Raw genomic sequence first — 18034 nt, forward strand, 5'->3', positions numbered from 1 at the left:
TCTTTCCATTTACCAACAGTACGTAGCCTTCTTCCAAAAATGCAGTAACAAGAACTATAAACAAGAAGAAGGTCCTAGGTTGAGTGTAGAGAGTCTGAGAAGGAGAAAATTAAGAGAAAGATGAAAGCTCCATGGATCATAAGTTCATAACTCCTCCTTTAGTCTTTAGTTATATAATGGATGGCGCAGGTAACACTCTCCAAATAAATTTTTCATTCATCAACAAGATTCTTGGGAACTTTTGAGATCATGTTTACACAATATTAATATCTCTAAACGCCTGAGTTATGATCAGCAGGTCCAGTCCAAACAAGCAGGGAGTAAACTACTTAAATCTTGAAAGCTTTGTACACAAAGTACTGTCTGATACACCAAACTCGAATCCTTTACATTCTCAACTTCCACATGTTTCAACAAACTCTATGATCTAGTTTTTCAGCTAATAATAACACCAGAGATCACAAAAAATGCATGCAAACGGATGTGTCTGTCAAGTACCCAAAGTAGGAGTCACGAGGGGTTGACGCTCAACCCGGAGGGCCACCACGGGAGAATGGCTGAGGATTGACACACGATACTCTCTTGACAATCTCCAAACACCGGGGACGCCGTCTCCTCCTCCTCCACTATACTTAAAGGCGAATGTCACACCGCCTAGCTCATTGGTGTACAAAATCGAGTCCCCACTCACACCGCAACCATCAGGAAGCTCCTCACCCGAGCAGCAGACATTCCCAAAGCGTCCAATAAACAAAACACGCCCTCCCAAATCACTAACCGTAACCCACTTCCCAGCTTTCTCGTCAAGCCTACTCACTCTACACTTGAACAGATTAAAATCAATCACAGTCGGCTCAGGAAACGGGTAGAACTTCACCACGAGAAACAGCTCGTCATCATCACCATCACCATCACCGGACCGAACAAAGTTATTGAAGGGCGGCTGCTCCAGAGGCGGGGAGGGGAAGAGGGGAGTGACTTCAAACGAATAAGGATCAAAAACGCAAACGCCCGCGGTGACAAACGCCGCGTAAAACCTGTCTCGAAACGCGACCACTTCGTAGAACGTATCGTCCGAGAACCGCTCCAGCCCGACCCACCTCCTCTCATCGTCGCTTCGAAAGATATAAAGAAGCTCAGTGTGGTTGAGGAGGGCAATAAAGTCTTTTCCTTCTCCTTTTCCTTTGTTTAGAGGAAGAACAGCGACGCCTCTGTAGTTCGACGTCCGATCTCGAGGATTGAAACCAACCACTCTGTAGTGGTGCCCTAGAGGGATGATCTGAAGGTTGAGAACGTTCGTCACGCTCAGCACGGTTTCGTGGACCTTCACTTTCAACGAGCAGTGCTGAGATGGAGATGGATGATCGTGATTTCGGACTAGTCCTCCTAGAAAGTAGAGAGAAGGCAGGACGGGGCGAGTTTTGGCTCGGAAGAGGAAGACGGGGACCTTCTCGAGGGTGCAGAACTCGTCGTCGTCGCTCTCGTAAGGAAGGTCGGCGAAGGAAGGGAGAGAGGTGTAAGACGGGCGTGTTAGCTGACGATCGGGGAAGGGGACGGATGATCGCCACGTGGTGCAGACGGAGCGAGCGTGGAGGACGTCGAAGCAGTTGTGTAGATTCTTGGAGATTACGTCGAGAAGCTCTCCGGGGAGGAGAGACCAGTCTGGTATCGTCGTCGTCGTCATCGATGATGGCTTCTTTTTCGTTGCAGGCTCTGGCATGTTTTGCTGGTGAAGACGGAAACGAATCCGGAACCCTAAATCGATCGGCACCCGATGTTAGACGTCGCCGCGTCTCCGTTTTTTTTTTTTTCCCTTTTGTTTTGTATGTTGAGCGATTCGATAAGGTGATTGATTCACAAGTTCAACTAAAACCGACAATGGGTTATGGACTTATGAATACAAGCCCATTAACACATTCTTAAAAAAATATATTTCTTTTTCTCTGTTAAAACATTATAGAATGATTATTTAAGTACAATTGATATTAAACTACATTATCAAATATGTAAGCATCAATTTTATGCAACAATCTTTTTATTAACTTTTAACGATTGAGAGTTATAATATGTTGTATAATTTTAATAAAATAAATGTATTTTTATTAAAAAATAAAATTTTTATATGAACATCAATTAAAATATACTTTTTTATTAAGCCAAAACTTTATAAACAATGATGTTGCATTTTGAAAATTTGAACTAAAATCTTGTGTGATTTTAAATTTATTTAATTAGATTAACACTCTGAAATTAATTTATAATAATATGTATTACTTTTTCTCATAAAAACAAAATATTTCAAACACATAAATCACATTTCTCATAACTATAAATTCCGGTTTTTGTAAAAATTTTTTTTTTAAAAATTATCCTGTGTAAACTAAAGAAAAATCGAAAGAACTGGAGAGAAATTGTTGATTCATTTGGCATTTTGTGCTTTGTAATGGTTCATTGAGATTTATTTGTCTTTTTCTTTTTAGGAATAAAGTCATACACTAGATGTCCGGGAACGTGATACTGCCAAAAGTGTTCACATATTCTACTTTTTCTGGTGATTCTTGTTTGTAGTTAAGAAAACAATGTTTCAAGATAAATTACATCTACATTTTTTGGCAAAAGAAATTACATATGTATTAACAAACAAAAACACACAATTGTCTATAAAGTGTGTGTTGCATTTACATTTAAAAACGAACCATCGATGTCTTATTCTTTATTTCTCAACTAACTTGCTACTACCAAAAACATTTAATATTTAAGTAACAATTTTTTTTGACCAAATTAAGTAACAAACTTGAAGAAATGATTCATGATCTGAAAATGTAGCCAATACAATTAATATATGATTCAATATCTTGAGCACTTCAATTGTTGCTAAAAAAAAACTAACACTTCTAGTGTTGTTTAAATTGGCTACATAGTCAAATTAAGTTAGTTTGAATTTTTATCCAGATAACTCATTAACAGAAATGAATACATCTAAACGTTTCTTTTAAAACAGAACTAGATTAGGACCCGCCCTAAAGGACGGAAATTGATTTGTCAAATTTCAATTAATAATATATGGTATATATAATATGTGTATATAATATTATATATATTTTGTGTAACATTTATATATATATATATACATATTAGACATATGTATAATATTTTATTAAATATATATAGAATTTAATAGTGTTATAATTTGTGTTGTGCTTGTTATTAGTTTGTATTTAATCTTCTTTTATTTTTAGTATAATAATTTGCTTTGTCACACCTTTTACCTTTTAACTTATACATATAGTTATGTTCTTTTTCAAAAAAAAAACTTATACACATAGTTTCGTAAAATATAATATATAAAAAACATATTTAAAAAATCTACTGACCATATGCCACCATTATTTGGTTGTTTGAACAAAAAAAATCATGTTCTTGCATAACTGTGTATGTTGTGATATGATGTAGGTGAAGAGTAAATATATGGAAGTAAAGTTAGTGATACGATCATGAGTCTATGTTGGTCTATGCCACAATTATTTGGTTTTTGGAAGATCAATGAGCATAAGCATACACGGTCTTTGTATGCTTACGTTGTAAATGAGTCGGATATTTTTTCTCTTATGTCTGGAATGATATGGAACTCGTTGATTTAAGAGTGATTCAGTTTTATATGATCTAATTATATTAAGAGATTAACCAAAAATATTATAAAAGTGTTACTGGTTAGGTTTAACTAATCTATGTTGGTTAAGATTTGGTTTAATTTAAGTTGGTAGGTTGCATTGTATAGGAAGCATGATATATTCTATCAACAACTATGAAAGAGTCCAAAATTTAAATGAGAACTTCAAATAGTAGATAATCCCTAAATTAATAGATTAGATTTAATTTAAGTTGGTAGGTTGCATTGTATAGGAAGCATGATATATTCTATCAACAACTATGAAAGAGTCCAAAATTTAAATAAGAACTTCAAATAGTAGATAATCCCTAAATTAATAGATTAGATGTGTTCTCAAGATTATGAATATACACCTTTTCATAAAAAGATTATGAATATACCAGAAATAAATTTCATCGTTTATTCATAAACTTCTCGGGATATTTGATGGAATATGTTCATCACCAATCAAAGTCTTAGTTCAGTCCCAACACTGTTTTAGTCAGCTTACATTTCTCGAAAACAATGACATTTTGGAAAAGCTGATGTAAATAAGTGAGTTCTTGACTTTTTGTTATTATTATTATTACTTCTCTCCATTAGTCCAGAAACACCAAGTTGTTTATTCTGAGAAGAAGAAAAAAACTCATTCAACAACTTTTTTTTAGTATGGCTCTCTGTTCTCCAATAAACCCACATTTTTTCCAACCTCTTCTTCCCGGTTTCACCAAGCACCTCGTATCTCTCTCTTTCCCTATCGCTCTCTGACTAGATTGGTTCTGTTTCTAACTCTCTTGCATGGTGTTTCAGGACATTCCCGTGGCATTCTTTTTGAAGCACTTAGATAAAAGTAATAAAGGCAAAACGGCTGAGCTGAGATCAGACGCATCCGAGACGACTTGGAACGTGAAGCTTGAAGGCCGGAGATTCTCTGACGGTTGGGAATATTTCGCCGTCGCTCATGATCTCCGAGTTGGTGACATTGTTGTTTTCAGACACGAAGGAGGGTTAGTGTTCCATGTCACAGCTTTAGGACCAAGTTGTTGTGAGATTCAATATGGAGAAGATAGCCAAGAAGAGGACAAAACTGGTAAACTTCAATTTTATATTCGGTTTTATTGACGTATTAAGAATGAGTCCTGAGATTTACTTCTCAACAGAGGAGCCTTGTGATACTATGGAGAAGATCTCAAGAAAGAGGAAGAGACCAAAGACAGAAATAGATTTTTCAACAGACCAATCTTGTTTTGTTATTGCAGTCACGCCATCGAATCTAAGGCGTGATGTAGTGGTTATGTTACTTCCTTATTACTCCTTAATATATACACTAGTTTTGAGATTTTACGTGAGAGTTGTTTTAACTTTTGACGTATATTAAAACTTGTGGCTGTGCTATTGCAGTATCTACCGAAAGCCTTTGCAGTGGTAAATTGTCTGATGAACAAACTTGAGATTGTTTTAATGAATGAAGAAGGAGAATCATGGAATTTATACTTGACACAAGAGTCATATTCAGGCCGGTTTTACATGAGCCATGGCTGGAGAAGTTTCTGTGTTGCTAACGGAAAGAAACCTGGAGACATGTTCACATTCAAATTGGTCCAAAATGAAGCAACACCTGTGCTCAGATTGTTACCCATGAACAATGAAGATCTGCATAAACCTGGTAAGTTAATTTTCCTATACCTTGTGTTAATTTATTAATATTATATGCATCAACACACCTGTAGAAGGCGTTCACCATTGGTCCTTAATATAGATCTAAATAAATGTGATAAGAATGTAATCACATTTTACAGTTGATACAGAGAGTGTTCCAAAAAAGAAGCATCAAGAAACAGAAGCAGATTCTTCTTTCGTTGCCATTGTCACGGCTTCAAACATAACGCGCGATGAAATGGTTATTTACTCTCATAATACTTCTTACTTATCACATACGCTAATCATGATTTAAGTGAGGTGTGTTTCTAAAGCTGTAGCTAAACTTGTGGCAACATTTTGTAGTATCTTCCAAAAAATTTCGCAGCGTCAAATGGTCTCAGAAGTAAATGTAAGATTGATTTAATGAACGAAAAGGGAGAATCATGGACGATAGACTTGAGACGAGTGCCATACTCAGGCCGGTTTCTTATGAGAAGAGGCTGGAGAAGTTTTTGCGTAGCTAATGGGAAGAAGCCGGGTGACATGTTCAGTTTCAAATTAATCCAAAACATCGAAACACCTGTCCTTAAGCTGTTCCCTTTGAATCTACCCAAGCTTGGTAAGTTTGTCTTCTCTTTTGTTCTTTCTAGAAACACAAAACCAAACAGAAGTTGGCTTTTGTTTCTCTGTAGAGCCTAGCAATGACACAAGACAAGGTTTAGAAGCTACGGAAAAAGAGTTTCTTGGTGCAGAACCTACCAACGAAGCTATTAGGAGAAGAAAATGTTCAGAAGCTAATGAAACTACCATCAAAGAAGAAAATATCACAACAGGCGAAAACCGATTTGTGACATTAACACTTGCAACTAGTAAACTTGTAAGTTCGACAACAAAACTCTTGTGTGTTTTTGTTTTATTTTTTCACTTGTTATGGAATGCAATCTAAAGAATCAAATCTATAGAATCTTCCGTTGGAATTCACGAAGGGGAATGGAATTAAAAAAGCAGAGAAGATAAAGATGATTGACAGGTACGGTACAAAATGGTCGACTTCACTACTCATGAATAAGAAGAAAAGAGGAGCAATGACACTAGGAAAGGGTTGCAAAGGCTTCTGTGAAGTCAACAGCATTAAGATGGGCGAGTCTTTTGTCTTGGAGTTGGTTTGGGAAGACACAGTTCCGGTTCTTAAGTTCTGTTCCAAATGTTGAGAACCACATCAAGAAAGTTTTTCAGATATGTTGTCAAGGATCGTGCTCAACGGAACTTCAATGGATTATTAGTTTTTTTTTTTTGGTTCCACAATAATTTATCTGATCCAAATTTTGGTTACAGCATAATTAACATTACTAGAGCTTTGATTCAAGACTAAATCCACTATTATAAAAAGAGGCGAATTTCAGCTGAGAATTTTAAGTAATTTATATTAAAAATAACATATATAGTGTTATTTAAACATAAAATTTAAAATTTCATTTATTTATTGTTGTTGAATTTAAATTTCACAAAGTAGTTTGAAATTAACTGTTATTAAAAATATTTTAAATTTAGAGTTTTTAAAATTTTCAAATAATTTCAGGTGTTTGGATAGAGTTTATTAATTTTAAAAATAATATTTATAGTTTTAGGTGAGATTCTAGTGTGTTTTAACATAAAAAAACATATTAAACTCTTCAAATCATATCAAATCATCTAAAATTCATTGAAAATCAAATCACTTCAAACAGTAGTTTGAATATATCCTCAAAATAATGGTTGAGACTATATAAAACAAAAGCCTAATGAAATTATCTTTTTTGTTATTTCCATAATGAATAAATATAATGATTTATTACATTATAATAAGCAACATAAATTATATATTTTAATTTTATTAAGTAATTTATTAATTAATATAAGAAAATTAGTCAACAGATATTTTTAAAACTAAAGAGATAATTCATATTAAACTAAAAATACATATACTAATGAGTCAATTTGTTCATAACACAAAAACAACATGAATATATTAGCAATGTAAAACTTTAGTGTCTAGGAATCAATGCAACATTTATTGGGTTTTAGGGTATTTACTTAATTAGAGAGAAAATGTTGTGTATAGGATGCAATTTCTCTATACTAATAAAGAGATAGTTTATTTGTAGTTCCAATCTATTTAGTCATGTATTTGTATGCTGTAATATTGTGTCATAAAAATAATCTTTGAATTGATATTTAAGTGAAAAAAAAAGAAAGAAGAAAAAGAAGAGCAATTCTAACTTCTAGTGGACCAAACCAAATGAAACTAGAATTTTTTACTTTCTAGGCCACTTTTCGTCTTTCTATTTTCACACTAAGCTACTTACCACTTGTTACATACTTTTCTTCTACTGTTGTTTGCTCAAAAGACTCCCATGTCCTTGCTTTAGACCAGAATCGATTTTGGTCCAATTCAGACAAACCAAACCACACTCATACTGGTTCCTCTTGCAGCAGACCAAATTTGAATTTCATTGGAGCCCAGATTCTTTTTTCGATCTAACCTTTTCATCTTCTCTCTCGAACTCCCTCCCCCATTTTCGTCTCCTTTTAATTTCTTCTCTCTCGAACCCTAACCACCGTCCTCGTGCTCGCCTCCGACTTTCTTCTTCCCTAACCACCATCCTCTTGCTCGCCTCCGACATTCTTCTTAGCCGTTGTTCTCGAACTCCCCCCCCCATGGCAGGTACGGTTTGTCTTACCCTTTGCTTCATTGTTTTCTTTTATACATTGTCTTGCTCCAGTTGATCCCGTTTGTGATTATGTTTTGGCTGCTCGCCTCTGTACACTAGTGATTCTCTTTCTTTTTCCCGTTGCTAAACCCAATGTCAGATCTGGGAAATTAGGGTTTTTTTATTTCTTTTCCCGTCGCATAGCCATCTCTGTTTTTCTAGATCCTTTAATTGATTCTCGTTTCATTTTGTTAGTTTCTTAGTGTTTTGTGGATTTCAAAATTTAGATCTGCAAAATTTCGATTTCAAAATCCAGATCTGAAAAGATGTGGACGGATAGCGTGTGGATGGAGTTACGTGGACGCCTCAACAATTTGTGGACAGAGTAGAAGTAAGAAAGATTTATGGACGTCCTTAGCAAACTGACATAATTCTCAAGCTCTCATCCACAAAATATTTACTTTCTATCCCTCATGTGCGTTTTCACAATCTGCCTTTTGTGTATTTTTGTGATTGATACTCCAACCTATATAATATGTTAAACCTAACTCTAGGTAATTTGTATTATGTGGATGCAATAGAATTGAAAAAGTGTATACGGATGGAATAGATACAAAAACGTTTTGTGGATGTAATAGATGTAAAAGAGTTTTGGACGGTAAGAAGGTTTTGTGGATATAATAGAATAGAAATAAGAAAGATTTTTGGATGGAATAAATTCATAAGTTTGGCCACAATTTAATGGACATAGTAGAAGTAAGAAATATTTGTGGACGGAATAAATGCACAGATCCGACCACAATTTAGAGTCAAACCGCAGTGAACCAATTTAAAAAAGACATTTAATAAATGAAACACCAAACCGGGACGGTACCGGTTTTTCTTCCCTTCCCGCTATATACCAAACCCCATCAAACCAAACTTCATTTAACAAAAGGGCTTTCAAGACAAAACACATGACGCAGAAGAAGAGAAAGTATGCAACAAGTGCAAAGTGGCCCGCGACGTAAACAAAAGACAAAAAGTAGTCCATTAGGTAAACGACTCATGAAACTAGTTCATACCAATAACTTCTACTGGAATTAATAAAATATTGAGTTTATCCGATCAAAGTCCCTACCGATGACAAGTTAACAACACAATATATAACACATCAACCATCAAATAGTCGACGCGCCTAGATTTCGAAAATTTCTAAAAAGAGTAAAACATTTGGTTCCTTAGAAGAACAAAATGTGTCTTTTGTCCTCTGCCCTGGAAAAGAAAACTCTTTTCGCTCTAGGGTTTGGCTCAAGTGCTTCCACACTGCCGACTCCTTACCAATTGAAGACATTTCAGGCTTGAGAGATGGTTTTAGATTTGTCTGATTTAGAACCTGGCTGCTGTCAGATTCGAGACTTACCGGCTCCAAGCTGCAACAATGGTCAGGACGAGATGGGTAAGTTTGAGTATGTTTGTTTTAAACGATTTGTAGTTAAAATCTGGAGACTTTTGGCGTTTTGCGATGTTCTCGTGACAGAGAACTGCAAGATTGAATTTTTGGATAATTTGGATTTCAGATAATTTTGACATTTTAAAAAATAAAATAATTTTTTTGTTTATAAATTATATTTTTGATAATTATTTAAACATAAATATAATTTAAAATTAAAAATATTTTTAGATATATAAATTGAATTTGAATTTTCAGATAATTTTGACATTTTAAAAAATAAAATATTTTTTGTTTATAAATTATATTTTTGATATTTATTTAAACATAAATATAATTTAAAATTAATAATATTTTTAGATATATAAATTGAATTTGGATTTTCAGATAATCTATAATATTTTCGTTTATATACCAATTTGTGCAACCGCTAAAATAAATTATTTGCTCTGCCCAGAAAAAGGAAAAAAAAAAGGAAAATTGCCCTTTATTTAACGAAAAAAAAATAAAAGGAAATACGTTTGTAACTTATAAAATTGTTTGTTAATAAATTATGGCCAATTTGGCTAGAAATACATGAAACCAAACATATTTGCGAATCTATACAAAGAAAAGATTATTTAGCTGCCCTGGATGAACAGAAGCGGGCACAACGGGTGGAAATTACTTCGGAGCCCCCATGCATACACGATGTTGGAGGAGTAGGGTGCAGGTCAGCTACGTAGGTAAATCTAGATAAGATACTAATGTTAGTTGCTGTCTGAAGAAAAAAAGACATTTTCTCTCTATGTAATACCAATATTCCCGCTATGAGTAAAAATTGAAAATGGATATAAACTTATAAAGCTCGTGTTGTGGTGGAGAAAACGCAAGAACAAGACTTAGGTTCACCCCCTAGTATATAAACTTATGAATTCACCTCTTTCCTTATTTTAATTAAATTGCCGTAAATATTAATATCACATAAATAAATAAATTATAAATTACAAAAAATAAATTTTAAATTATAAATTCTAAATTCAAACCCTAAATCTAAATCTTAGATCTTAAATTTTAAACCAAACCATAAACCCTAAACTCAAACCTATACCCTAAATCCTAAATCTAAATTTAAATACTAGACCCTAAACTCAAACCATAAACCCTAAACTCAAACTCTAAACCCTAAACCCAAACTCTAAACCCTAAATCCTAAACCTTAAACCCAAACTATAAATCATAAACTCCAAATTTTCAAAGAGTTCGGGTTTAAAGTTTAGGATTTAGGGTTTAGAGTTTGGGTTTAGGGTTTAGATTTTGGGTTTAAGTTTTAGGATTTAGGGTTTAGAGTTTAAAGTTTGGGTTTAGGGTTTATGGTTTGAGTTTAGGGTCTAGTATTTAAATTTTGATTTAAGATTTAGGTTATATAGTTTGAGTTTAGGGTATAGGTTTGGGTTTAGGGTTTAAGTTTTGGTTTAAAATTAAAAATCTAAGATTTTTGGGTTTAGAGTTCGAATTTAGATTTTATGATTTAAAGTTACTTCTTTTGTTATTTATAATTTATTTATTTATGTGATATTAATATTTATGTTAATATAATTGAAATAAGGAAAGAGGTGAATTTATAAGTTCACCTCAGGGGTGAACCTAAGTATTGTTCCCACCATTTCTATTCGCGCTATAGGGCTATAACCGGTATATCGAAAATAGGCACAGTGCTTTACCGGGTTCGCAAATAACTTTGTTTTTATGTATATAGCGTGCAATTGCCCATAAATTATTTGCTCTGCCCAGAAAAAGGAAAAAAAAGGAAAATTGCCCTTTATTTAACGAAAAAAAACAAAAGGAAATACGTTTGTAACTTATAAAAGTGTTTGTAACTGAAGAAAATCTTTTCTAGGTTTTTTTCTTTTTGTGTTTACCAGTTCTTTCGAGACAATGGCGAAATCAACGCTTCTTCGCCCACAGTTCTTCCACAAACTTGTTCCTGGCTTCCACACTCACCTTGTAACCATCTCTCCTCTACTTTTTTTCTTTTGTCTTCGACCAGCTTTTAATCATAGATATTAATCATCTCTTTTTTACTTTCCTATTGTTTTCTTATATAGATAATTCCTGTAAACTTCTTCTCCAAGTATATAGAAGGAAGAAGCGTGGATAACACGGCTCAGCTGAAATCTGACTCGTCAGACATAACCTGGCAAGTGAAGATATCTGATCGGATACTCAGTGACGGATGGAGAGAGTTCGCCGTAGCTCATAGTCTTCAAACCGGCCACCTCATCCTTGTCAGATACGAAGGAGATATGGTCTTTCATGTCTCGGATTGCGGTGAGATTCCAAGCAACAACAACGATGATGATGATGATAAGCACTCACACCCAAGAATAGACGTTGATGATCTTCCTAATAAGAAGAGAGCGAAGACGAACAGTAATGAAACAGAAGCGGATTCTTATTCTTTAGACAACTCATATTTTGTGGCCACTGTCACGGCTTTCAATCTACTCATAGATACACTGGTATGTATATACATATACTTGTACATTTATCATACTAGTATAGTTTCATCATTCACTTGATCTGACTCTTGTGTTAAAACCTGGTGGTGTTTGCAGTATCTTCCGCAACACTTCACAAGCTCAAACGGTCTTAGAAAAGAATCCCATAAGATTGTTTTAATAGATGGAGAGGGAGGATCATGGACACTGGACCTGAGGTTCAATGATTCATCCGATACTTTTTACATGAACCGTTGGAGAAGTTTCTGTGAAGAAAACGGCCAAGAAGCTGGAGGCAACTTTACGTTTAAACTTGTTGGAAACGGGGAAACTCCTGTGCTATGTTTCTGCCCTACAGAATCTATCGGTAGTACAAGGCAAAGAGACTCTTCTGAAGAAGAAGAAGAGGACACAGAATGGGAGAGTGAGGAAGAAGACGAGCCATTAAAAGAGACAGAAAAGAAGAAGTGTGATCCAAAACGAAGAGCTGTGCCATATTCATCATACTCACCGTTGATATGGGAAGACACGACTCCTGCGTTTAGTTTGTGCTGTCCAGATCAATCTACCAGTGATAAAGATCAAGAAGAGTATTTCAAACGTATCAAGAAACACTCTCTCTACATAGATCCTGGCAGCAAAGAAGAGAACAGGTCATGGGAAAGAGATTCAACTCCATCAAGCCAAAACCCATTGGTAACAATAAAAATCAGACCCTACATTCTCACGTGTAATAGAATGGTAAGTTCTTAACTCTTGCACTCTTATTAGTTCTATCACATAAATGCAATATTTTAACTGTTCTTTCGAATATTTTTCCAGCGTCTTCCGCAGCTTTTCGTGACGGAGAGTAACATGAACAAGCCTGGAATGATATATCTGTTGGGAAAAGATGATAGGAAGTGGATGACAAATCTTGTGAAGGAAAGAGACGGGAGAATGAATTTGGGAAGCGGCTGGAAAGTTTTTGCTGAAGCAAACGGCTTTAAGCCAGGCGAATCCGTTACGTTGGAGTCAATATGGGAAGATGGGACTCCTATGATCAGGTTTTTCCGTACATGGTCTAACAACAGTTCAAAAGCTAACAAGAAAGAGTCGGTTTCCACGGAAGTCGTCACAGAGCCTAGAACGAGAGATTCATCTTCAGAGATCCATGACCGGTTCGTGACATTGACGTTATTACCTGAAGATGTCAAAGCCGGTGTACTGGTAAGTTCATCAAACAACTCTTGTATCAAGACATATGAATTATTTAGTTTTTGTCTTGAACTCTAATTGGTAACGAGATGTGTGTTTGTTCAAATATTTTTATGCAGATGCTTCCTAGTCAGTTCTTGAAGGTTAATGGCATCAACAAACTTGAGAAGATAACTATTGTGGCTGAAAACAAAATGGAGTTGTCAGGATGTCTGTTGTCAAGAGGTGGAACTGTTGCTTTGGAAAATGGTTGGGGTGAATTTTGTGAAGCTAATGGCGTAAAGCTAGGAGAATCTTTCACTTTGGAGTTCATTAAGAAACCAGACAAAACAGCTCATGTATTTAAGTTTTGTTCTCCTGAGACTAACAAATAGTACCAAAAATGTTAGTTACAGCAGTTCCAGGTAGTGACAACTCTTCATGGTTGTAATCGATAATACAAGTTGAACTTTTGATGAGTCATTCTTCGTGTAGTGCATGTCTATTCTTTGCATTTGACTTTGTTAGTAACACAATATAAGCACAAACTACTGTTCCACATGTTAGCAAAAAAACTAGTGTTCCACATGATCTCCAGTGATAATCAGAATAACATGAACAAAGTGTTAATACTTTTTCAACCAAGAAAAACATAGAAAATGTTAAGTATATAGATCATGCTTGCTCAATTACTTTAGCTCACTCTTAAATTTCTGAAGTCAAATCTCACTTTTGAGTTTATCGAAACACATGGAGACTAGTAGAGTGCACGTGTCTTCCTCTGAAACCAAGCCCCTTAAATGAATATACAGGAAACAAGTAACAAATAGCGCAGCAATAAATATATACTTATTACATACTAACCGTCTCCAGTTTCAGGAAAGAAAAGTCTTGCACAAAATTCACTCAAGGCTCTCTGAGCTTGGTGAAAATGTTGTGTTTCTTACACACTTTCCACCATGAAATTCCAGTGTAGAGCCAGAGTGAGAGGTATCTAGAAACTTGGAGAAAAATGGTGAACCAACATTTCTTTCAGCCTCTTCTTCCCGGCTTCCACAGCCTCTTGGTAACTCAATCTCTCTTCTTTCTTTTAAAAATCTTTCCAAGAGAAGCTAATTTAGAAAGATGGTTCTGGTTTCTGTATATGCATGTTGCTTCAGACCATTCCTGCAGCCTTCTGCTCCAAGCTAGTAGAAGGAAGGAATGAGCACACGACTACGGCGAAGCTGAGATCAGACGTGTCGGATATAGCCTGGGAAGTGAAGATAGAAGATGGCCGGAAACTCACCGACGGTTGGAAAGAGTTTGCTCTCGCGCATGATCTTCGAGTTGGTGACATTGTCATTTTCAGACAAGAGAAAGACATGGCTTTCCACGTTACTCTTTTCGGTCCCAGTTGCTGTGAGATTCAGTACGGATCGTGTTTGGAAGACAAGAACAAACTCAAGCTCAGTGAGTTGTTTACAATAGAGAGAACCAGCTTTGATTATGACAAGTTGGTTTTTTATTCTTTGGTCTTTGTTTGTTTTCAGGGAAGATTCAAAACAAGAAGAATAAAAGAAGATATGTAGAGTCTTCTTCTTCGCTAGATCCCTCTTGTTTTATGAATTACGTGAGGCCTTCAAGCCTCCGAGATAACAGACTGGTACTCTCTACTCCTAACTTGAACCAAAAACTCTTATTATAGTTGTCTGAATTTGATCAGAACCATGTATCTGTTGAAATGAATTTTCCAGAATCTTCCAAAGCGTTTTGTGAAGGCAAATGGTCTAGAAACAAGATGTGGAGAGATTGTTCTGATGGATGAAAAGGGTAGATCATGGAATTTCAGATTGACACAAAAAAAATCATGTGGAACTATTGCTGTGGCAGGAGGGTGGACAAGTTTTTGTAGGGCCAACGGGCTTAGAGCTGGAAGTTTATTTACTTTCAAACTGATCAAAAGAGGAGACGCTCTGGTTCTACTTAAGTCCCCCTCCTCCACAAAGTCTGCAGAAGAAGATTGCTTAGAAGCTAATGAGATAGAGTTGGACAGCGAAGAAGAGAGCAACCAAGATGAGAAAAGCTTCAAGAAGCCTAGACTGCTATGGAAAGCCTCTACATTTTCACCATCTCAAAAAAAGCCTAGATCCTTTTGGAAAGCCTCTACATCTTCACCAAGCCAAAACCTATTTGTGACATTAACTCTCAAAACTTGTGACGTCAGAAACTCCAGACTGGTCAGTTTCATCAACAATCCCTTTGTGTTGTTAATTCCATCAGAGTCTTGAACCTTTTCCTTTTTTTGCAGTTTCTTCCTGTAAATTACACAAGGCTGCATGGCATCAACAAGGAAACTAAAATGACTATGTTGGATAAAAATGGTGTGAAGTGGTCCACGGCTCTACGGTCTGAGAAGAATGGTGGTGATAGAATAAGACTAGTAGGAGGTTGGAAAGAGTTCTTCAAAGCTAACTGTGTGGAGATTGGTGAATCCATCATTGTGAAGCTGATTTGGGAAGGAGACAAAAGTTGTGTCCTTAAGTTCTACTCCAAGGTGAAGCAAGAGACCAAATTAAACTGTAGCTGAGTGTGTTCTTTTTTGATCTTTTGTAAGTACCCAAGACGAATTGTAATGAATCAATGTTGCTTTTAGGTTTGTTGTAGGACCCCAGTGTGGGATCTGTGACTGTGAGTGTTGAATTAGACTTCAGTTGAGAATTCTCTGATTTCAAGAGGTCTCAACATCTTACAAAAACTACCGAAGATGGAGGTGGATAAAGAAACACTTGAAGCCACTGAAGTAAAAGGTGGCAACAAAGCACATAACAGGCCGTTGACATCAAATTTTTGTCCTTATTTGTAGTATAAGTGTAGTGTGGTGGGTGAGATTGGAGGAAACGACTATAACTATGGTTTCTTCCAAGGCAGTGCCATGCAAGACATAATCCGAGCTGGTGGAATTAATGTGGTCGTTCCAACATCCTTTTTCTGTTTTCCGATTTGCTTAACCCCTTTCCACAGTGAAAATTCCACAAACGAGAAAGGTTGCTTGAATCATTGTAATATTTTAACTAGATCATGACAGAACGGGTGTTAATTTTTTTTTTATCTTTGTTCGTACTAAATGTTATACATGATTGCTATGTGTATTAATTTTAAATTTTGAGAAATAAAAAATGTGTTTAAATGTGTTTAAATAAACAATGTACTAATGTGATTCCTTTGGCACGCTGCTGCAATCTTTACACCATATAAAATAGAAAAAGAAACAGATTTATAAATTAATAGAATAGAAAAAAAACTTGATGATAAAAAAAAAAAACTTATAAAAGCTGAAACAAATGCAAGTACAGATTCATCTGCGAGGATGCATTCGAATGTGTCACCTCCAAAACCGGTGTTTTGTTTCCAACAATGAAGAACTTTAACTCGAATTTTCCAATTGTTTCTTAAAGGTTTCACACCATCTATCATAACTAAAGTGCTGTTTATTTTTATTACAAATACTATGTCTAATTTGTATATAATCATGGCAGAGATTATGGTTGCACATTTGAGTTGATCAGATATATTAGTATCTAATTTCTATGTATGTGACGATTCATATGTATCTTAGTATTCTTACTATATATATATTATATATAATTTCAATATGGACAAACAGATGAATGGTATGTATTTCATAGGAATGATATCTATATATTATATCTATATATTATATATAATTGCAATATGGACAAACAGATGAATTATGTAAAATTGCAATATAATTGTAAGATTTAGTTTCAGAGCAATGGTACGTATTATATTCTTAGTATATAAATGGACATGTAATAATGATACGTATTAAATCCACATGTAGTAATATGTGGAAACCGTATATGGTATATATTATAAATAAGAGATGATGTTTAATTTAAATATAAGAGGTCCACCTTTAAAATCCACCTAGAAGAAGTTGTAATGTTTCTGTTTTAATAAGATAGATTACTAACTAGAACTTACCTTCCGCCTATTTAATTTAACTTGTATTCAACTTAAATTCATAAACCGATGATTTAATAAAAAAAATTCATGTATATTTCTTATGTTTAGTAATTTACATATAAATTAAAATATATTATTTTATAATATAGATATTAGATAATATTTTTTATTTCTACTTAATATTATATTAAAAATTTATAACTTGATACAATTTGATATAATTGTATTATTCATATATTAATTTATTGTTTTTTTGTTAATTTATTTTAAAATGAAACAACATGTTTTTATTATTAATTTTATGATATTTTTTGTTAAAATTGAACTCTCGAAATTATTTGACTAAACTAATAAAGTAATACTATATTTAAAAATTATTTTATATAATATATACTATATATATTTCAATTTGTGTTTTTATTTTCACCACAAAAAAATATTGTAATTAATTAATTTAAATTGATTTTAAACGTAGTGTTAAAATCTGTAAATAAGAAAAATATAAAAAAATATTTAATTTATTGTAAACACAATGACTAAATGCGCAAATAAAAAACTATTTAATCTGCTATTTATGGTTTCAAACAATTCTTATTTATCATGTTATCTATGTTTCCAAACAATACCAAAATGTAGTTCAATTTTAATAATATAGATAATATAAATGCATGTATTAATAACTAAGTATAAAATTATTTAGCCCGCATAAGCGGACGAAACACCTAGTTATCTTAATATTTAGAATGTATAATTTGAGATCATTATCTTCTTGTAACTTTTTTTAATATTATTAAAATAAATTTTAAAAATCTAGAATTAGAAGTTAGAGTTAAAGAGGTGTTTAGGTAGAGTTTAAACTTTTAGAAAATAAATAAGTAAGTTTAAAAGTACTTTCAAAATTTTAAAGAATTATTATAAAAATATTTAAAATTTGATTCTGGAAGCATATGATTCAAAAACAATAAAAAGTATTTTTATTTAAACAATTATTGATACA

General features: G+C 34.0%; 4 protein-coding genes across 4 annotated transcripts; 3 read left to right on the forward strand and 1 right to left on the reverse strand.

Annotated features, from left to right (window-relative positions):
- Positions 1-200: 200 nt before the first annotated feature.
- On the reverse strand, positions 201-1842 carry LOC108811726 (F-box/kelch-repeat protein At1g64840-like). Its single transcript, XM_018583812.2, has one exon. It carries the CDS (start codon positions 1718-1720, stop codon positions 491-493), a length of 1230 nt encoding a protein of 409 aa, XP_018439314.1. The 5' UTR covers positions 1721-1842; the 3' UTR covers positions 201-490.
- Positions 1843-4272: 2430 nt separating this feature from the next.
- Positions 4273-6647, forward strand: LOC108809780 (B3 domain-containing protein REM10). The gene is made up of 8 exons (XM_018581922.2): positions 4273-4387; positions 4460-4739; positions 4810-4940; positions 5051-5315; positions 5449-5549; positions 5654-5909; positions 5983-6167; positions 6253-6647. The coding sequence occupies exons 1-8, from the start codon at positions 4319-4321 to the stop codon at positions 6499-6501; spliced, it is 1536 nt and encodes a 511-aa protein (XP_018437424.1). The 5' UTR covers positions 4273-4318; the 3' UTR covers positions 6502-6647.
- A 4560-nt stretch (positions 6648-11207) lies between these two features.
- LOC108808546 (B3 domain-containing protein REM12-like) lies at positions 11208-13573 on the forward strand. Its single transcript, XM_018580671.2, has 5 exons — positions 11208-11398; positions 11500-11913; positions 12010-12633; positions 12715-13101; positions 13209-13573. Exons 1-5 carry the CDS (start codon positions 11330-11332, stop codon positions 13461-13463), a joined length of 1749 nt encoding a protein of 582 aa, XP_018436173.1. The 5' UTR covers positions 11208-11329; the 3' UTR covers positions 13464-13573.
- A 384-nt stretch (positions 13574-13957) lies between these two features.
- Positions 13958-16152, forward strand: LOC108808545 (putative B3 domain-containing protein REM15). Its single transcript, XM_018580670.2, has 5 exons — positions 13958-14134; positions 14229-14520; positions 14601-14713; positions 14805-15287; positions 15359-16152. Exons 1-5 carry the CDS (start codon positions 14081-14083, stop codon positions 15635-15637), a joined length of 1221 nt encoding a protein of 406 aa, XP_018436172.1. The 5' UTR covers positions 13958-14080; the 3' UTR covers positions 15638-16152.
- Positions 16153-18034: the final 1882 nt, after the last annotated feature.

The sequence above is a fragment of the Raphanus sativus genome, chromosome 6 (assembly GCF_000801105.2).
Source record: "Raphanus sativus cultivar WK10039 chromosome 6, ASM80110v3, whole genome shotgun sequence".
Lineage (NCBI taxonomy): Eukaryota > Viridiplantae > Streptophyta > Magnoliopsida > Brassicales > Brassicaceae > Raphanus > Raphanus sativus.

What these genes read in the sequence shown, in the direction of transcription:
- LOC108809780 (XM_018581922.2), top strand. Translation starts at nt 4,319, where the DNA reads ATGGCTCTCTGTTCTCCAATAAACCCACATTTTTTCCAACCTCTTCTT. An exon ending in ACATAACGCGCGATGAAATG is followed by an intron (nt 5,550 to 5,653) that starts GTTATTTACTCT and finishes AACATTTTGTAG; the next exon opens with TATCTTCCAAAAAATTTCGC. An exon ending in CACTTGCAACTAGTAAACTT is followed by an intron (nt 6,168 to 6,252) that starts GTAAGTTCGACA and finishes TCAAATCTATAG; the next exon opens with AATCTTCCGTTGGAATTCAC.
- LOC108811726 (XM_018583812.2), bottom strand. Translation starts at nt 1,720, where the DNA reads ATGCCAGAGCCTGCAACGAAAAAGAAGCCATCATCGATGACGACGACG.
- LOC108808545 (XM_018580670.2), top strand. Translation starts at nt 14,081, where the DNA reads ATGGTGAACCAACATTTCTTTCAGCCTCTTCTTCCCGGCTTCCACAGC. An exon ending in GCCTCCGAGATAACAGACTG is followed by an intron (nt 14,714 to 14,804) that starts GTACTCTCTACT and finishes TGAATTTTCCAG; the next exon opens with AATCTTCCAAAGCGTTTTGT. An exon ending in ACGTCAGAAACTCCAGACTG is followed by an intron (nt 15,288 to 15,358) that starts GTCAGTTTCATC and finishes CTTTTTTTGCAG; the next exon opens with TTTCTTCCTGTAAATTACAC.
- LOC108808546 (XM_018580671.2), top strand. Translation starts at nt 11,330, where the DNA reads ATGGCGAAATCAACGCTTCTTCGCCCACAGTTCTTCCACAAACTTGTT. An exon ending in TTCTCACGTGTAATAGAATG is followed by an intron (nt 12,634 to 12,714) that starts GTAAGTTCTTAA and finishes ATATTTTTCCAG; the next exon opens with CGTCTTCCGCAGCTTTTCGT. An exon ending in ATGTCAAAGCCGGTGTACTG is followed by an intron (nt 13,102 to 13,208) that starts GTAAGTTCATCA and finishes ATTTTTATGCAG; the next exon opens with ATGCTTCCTAGTCAGTTCTT.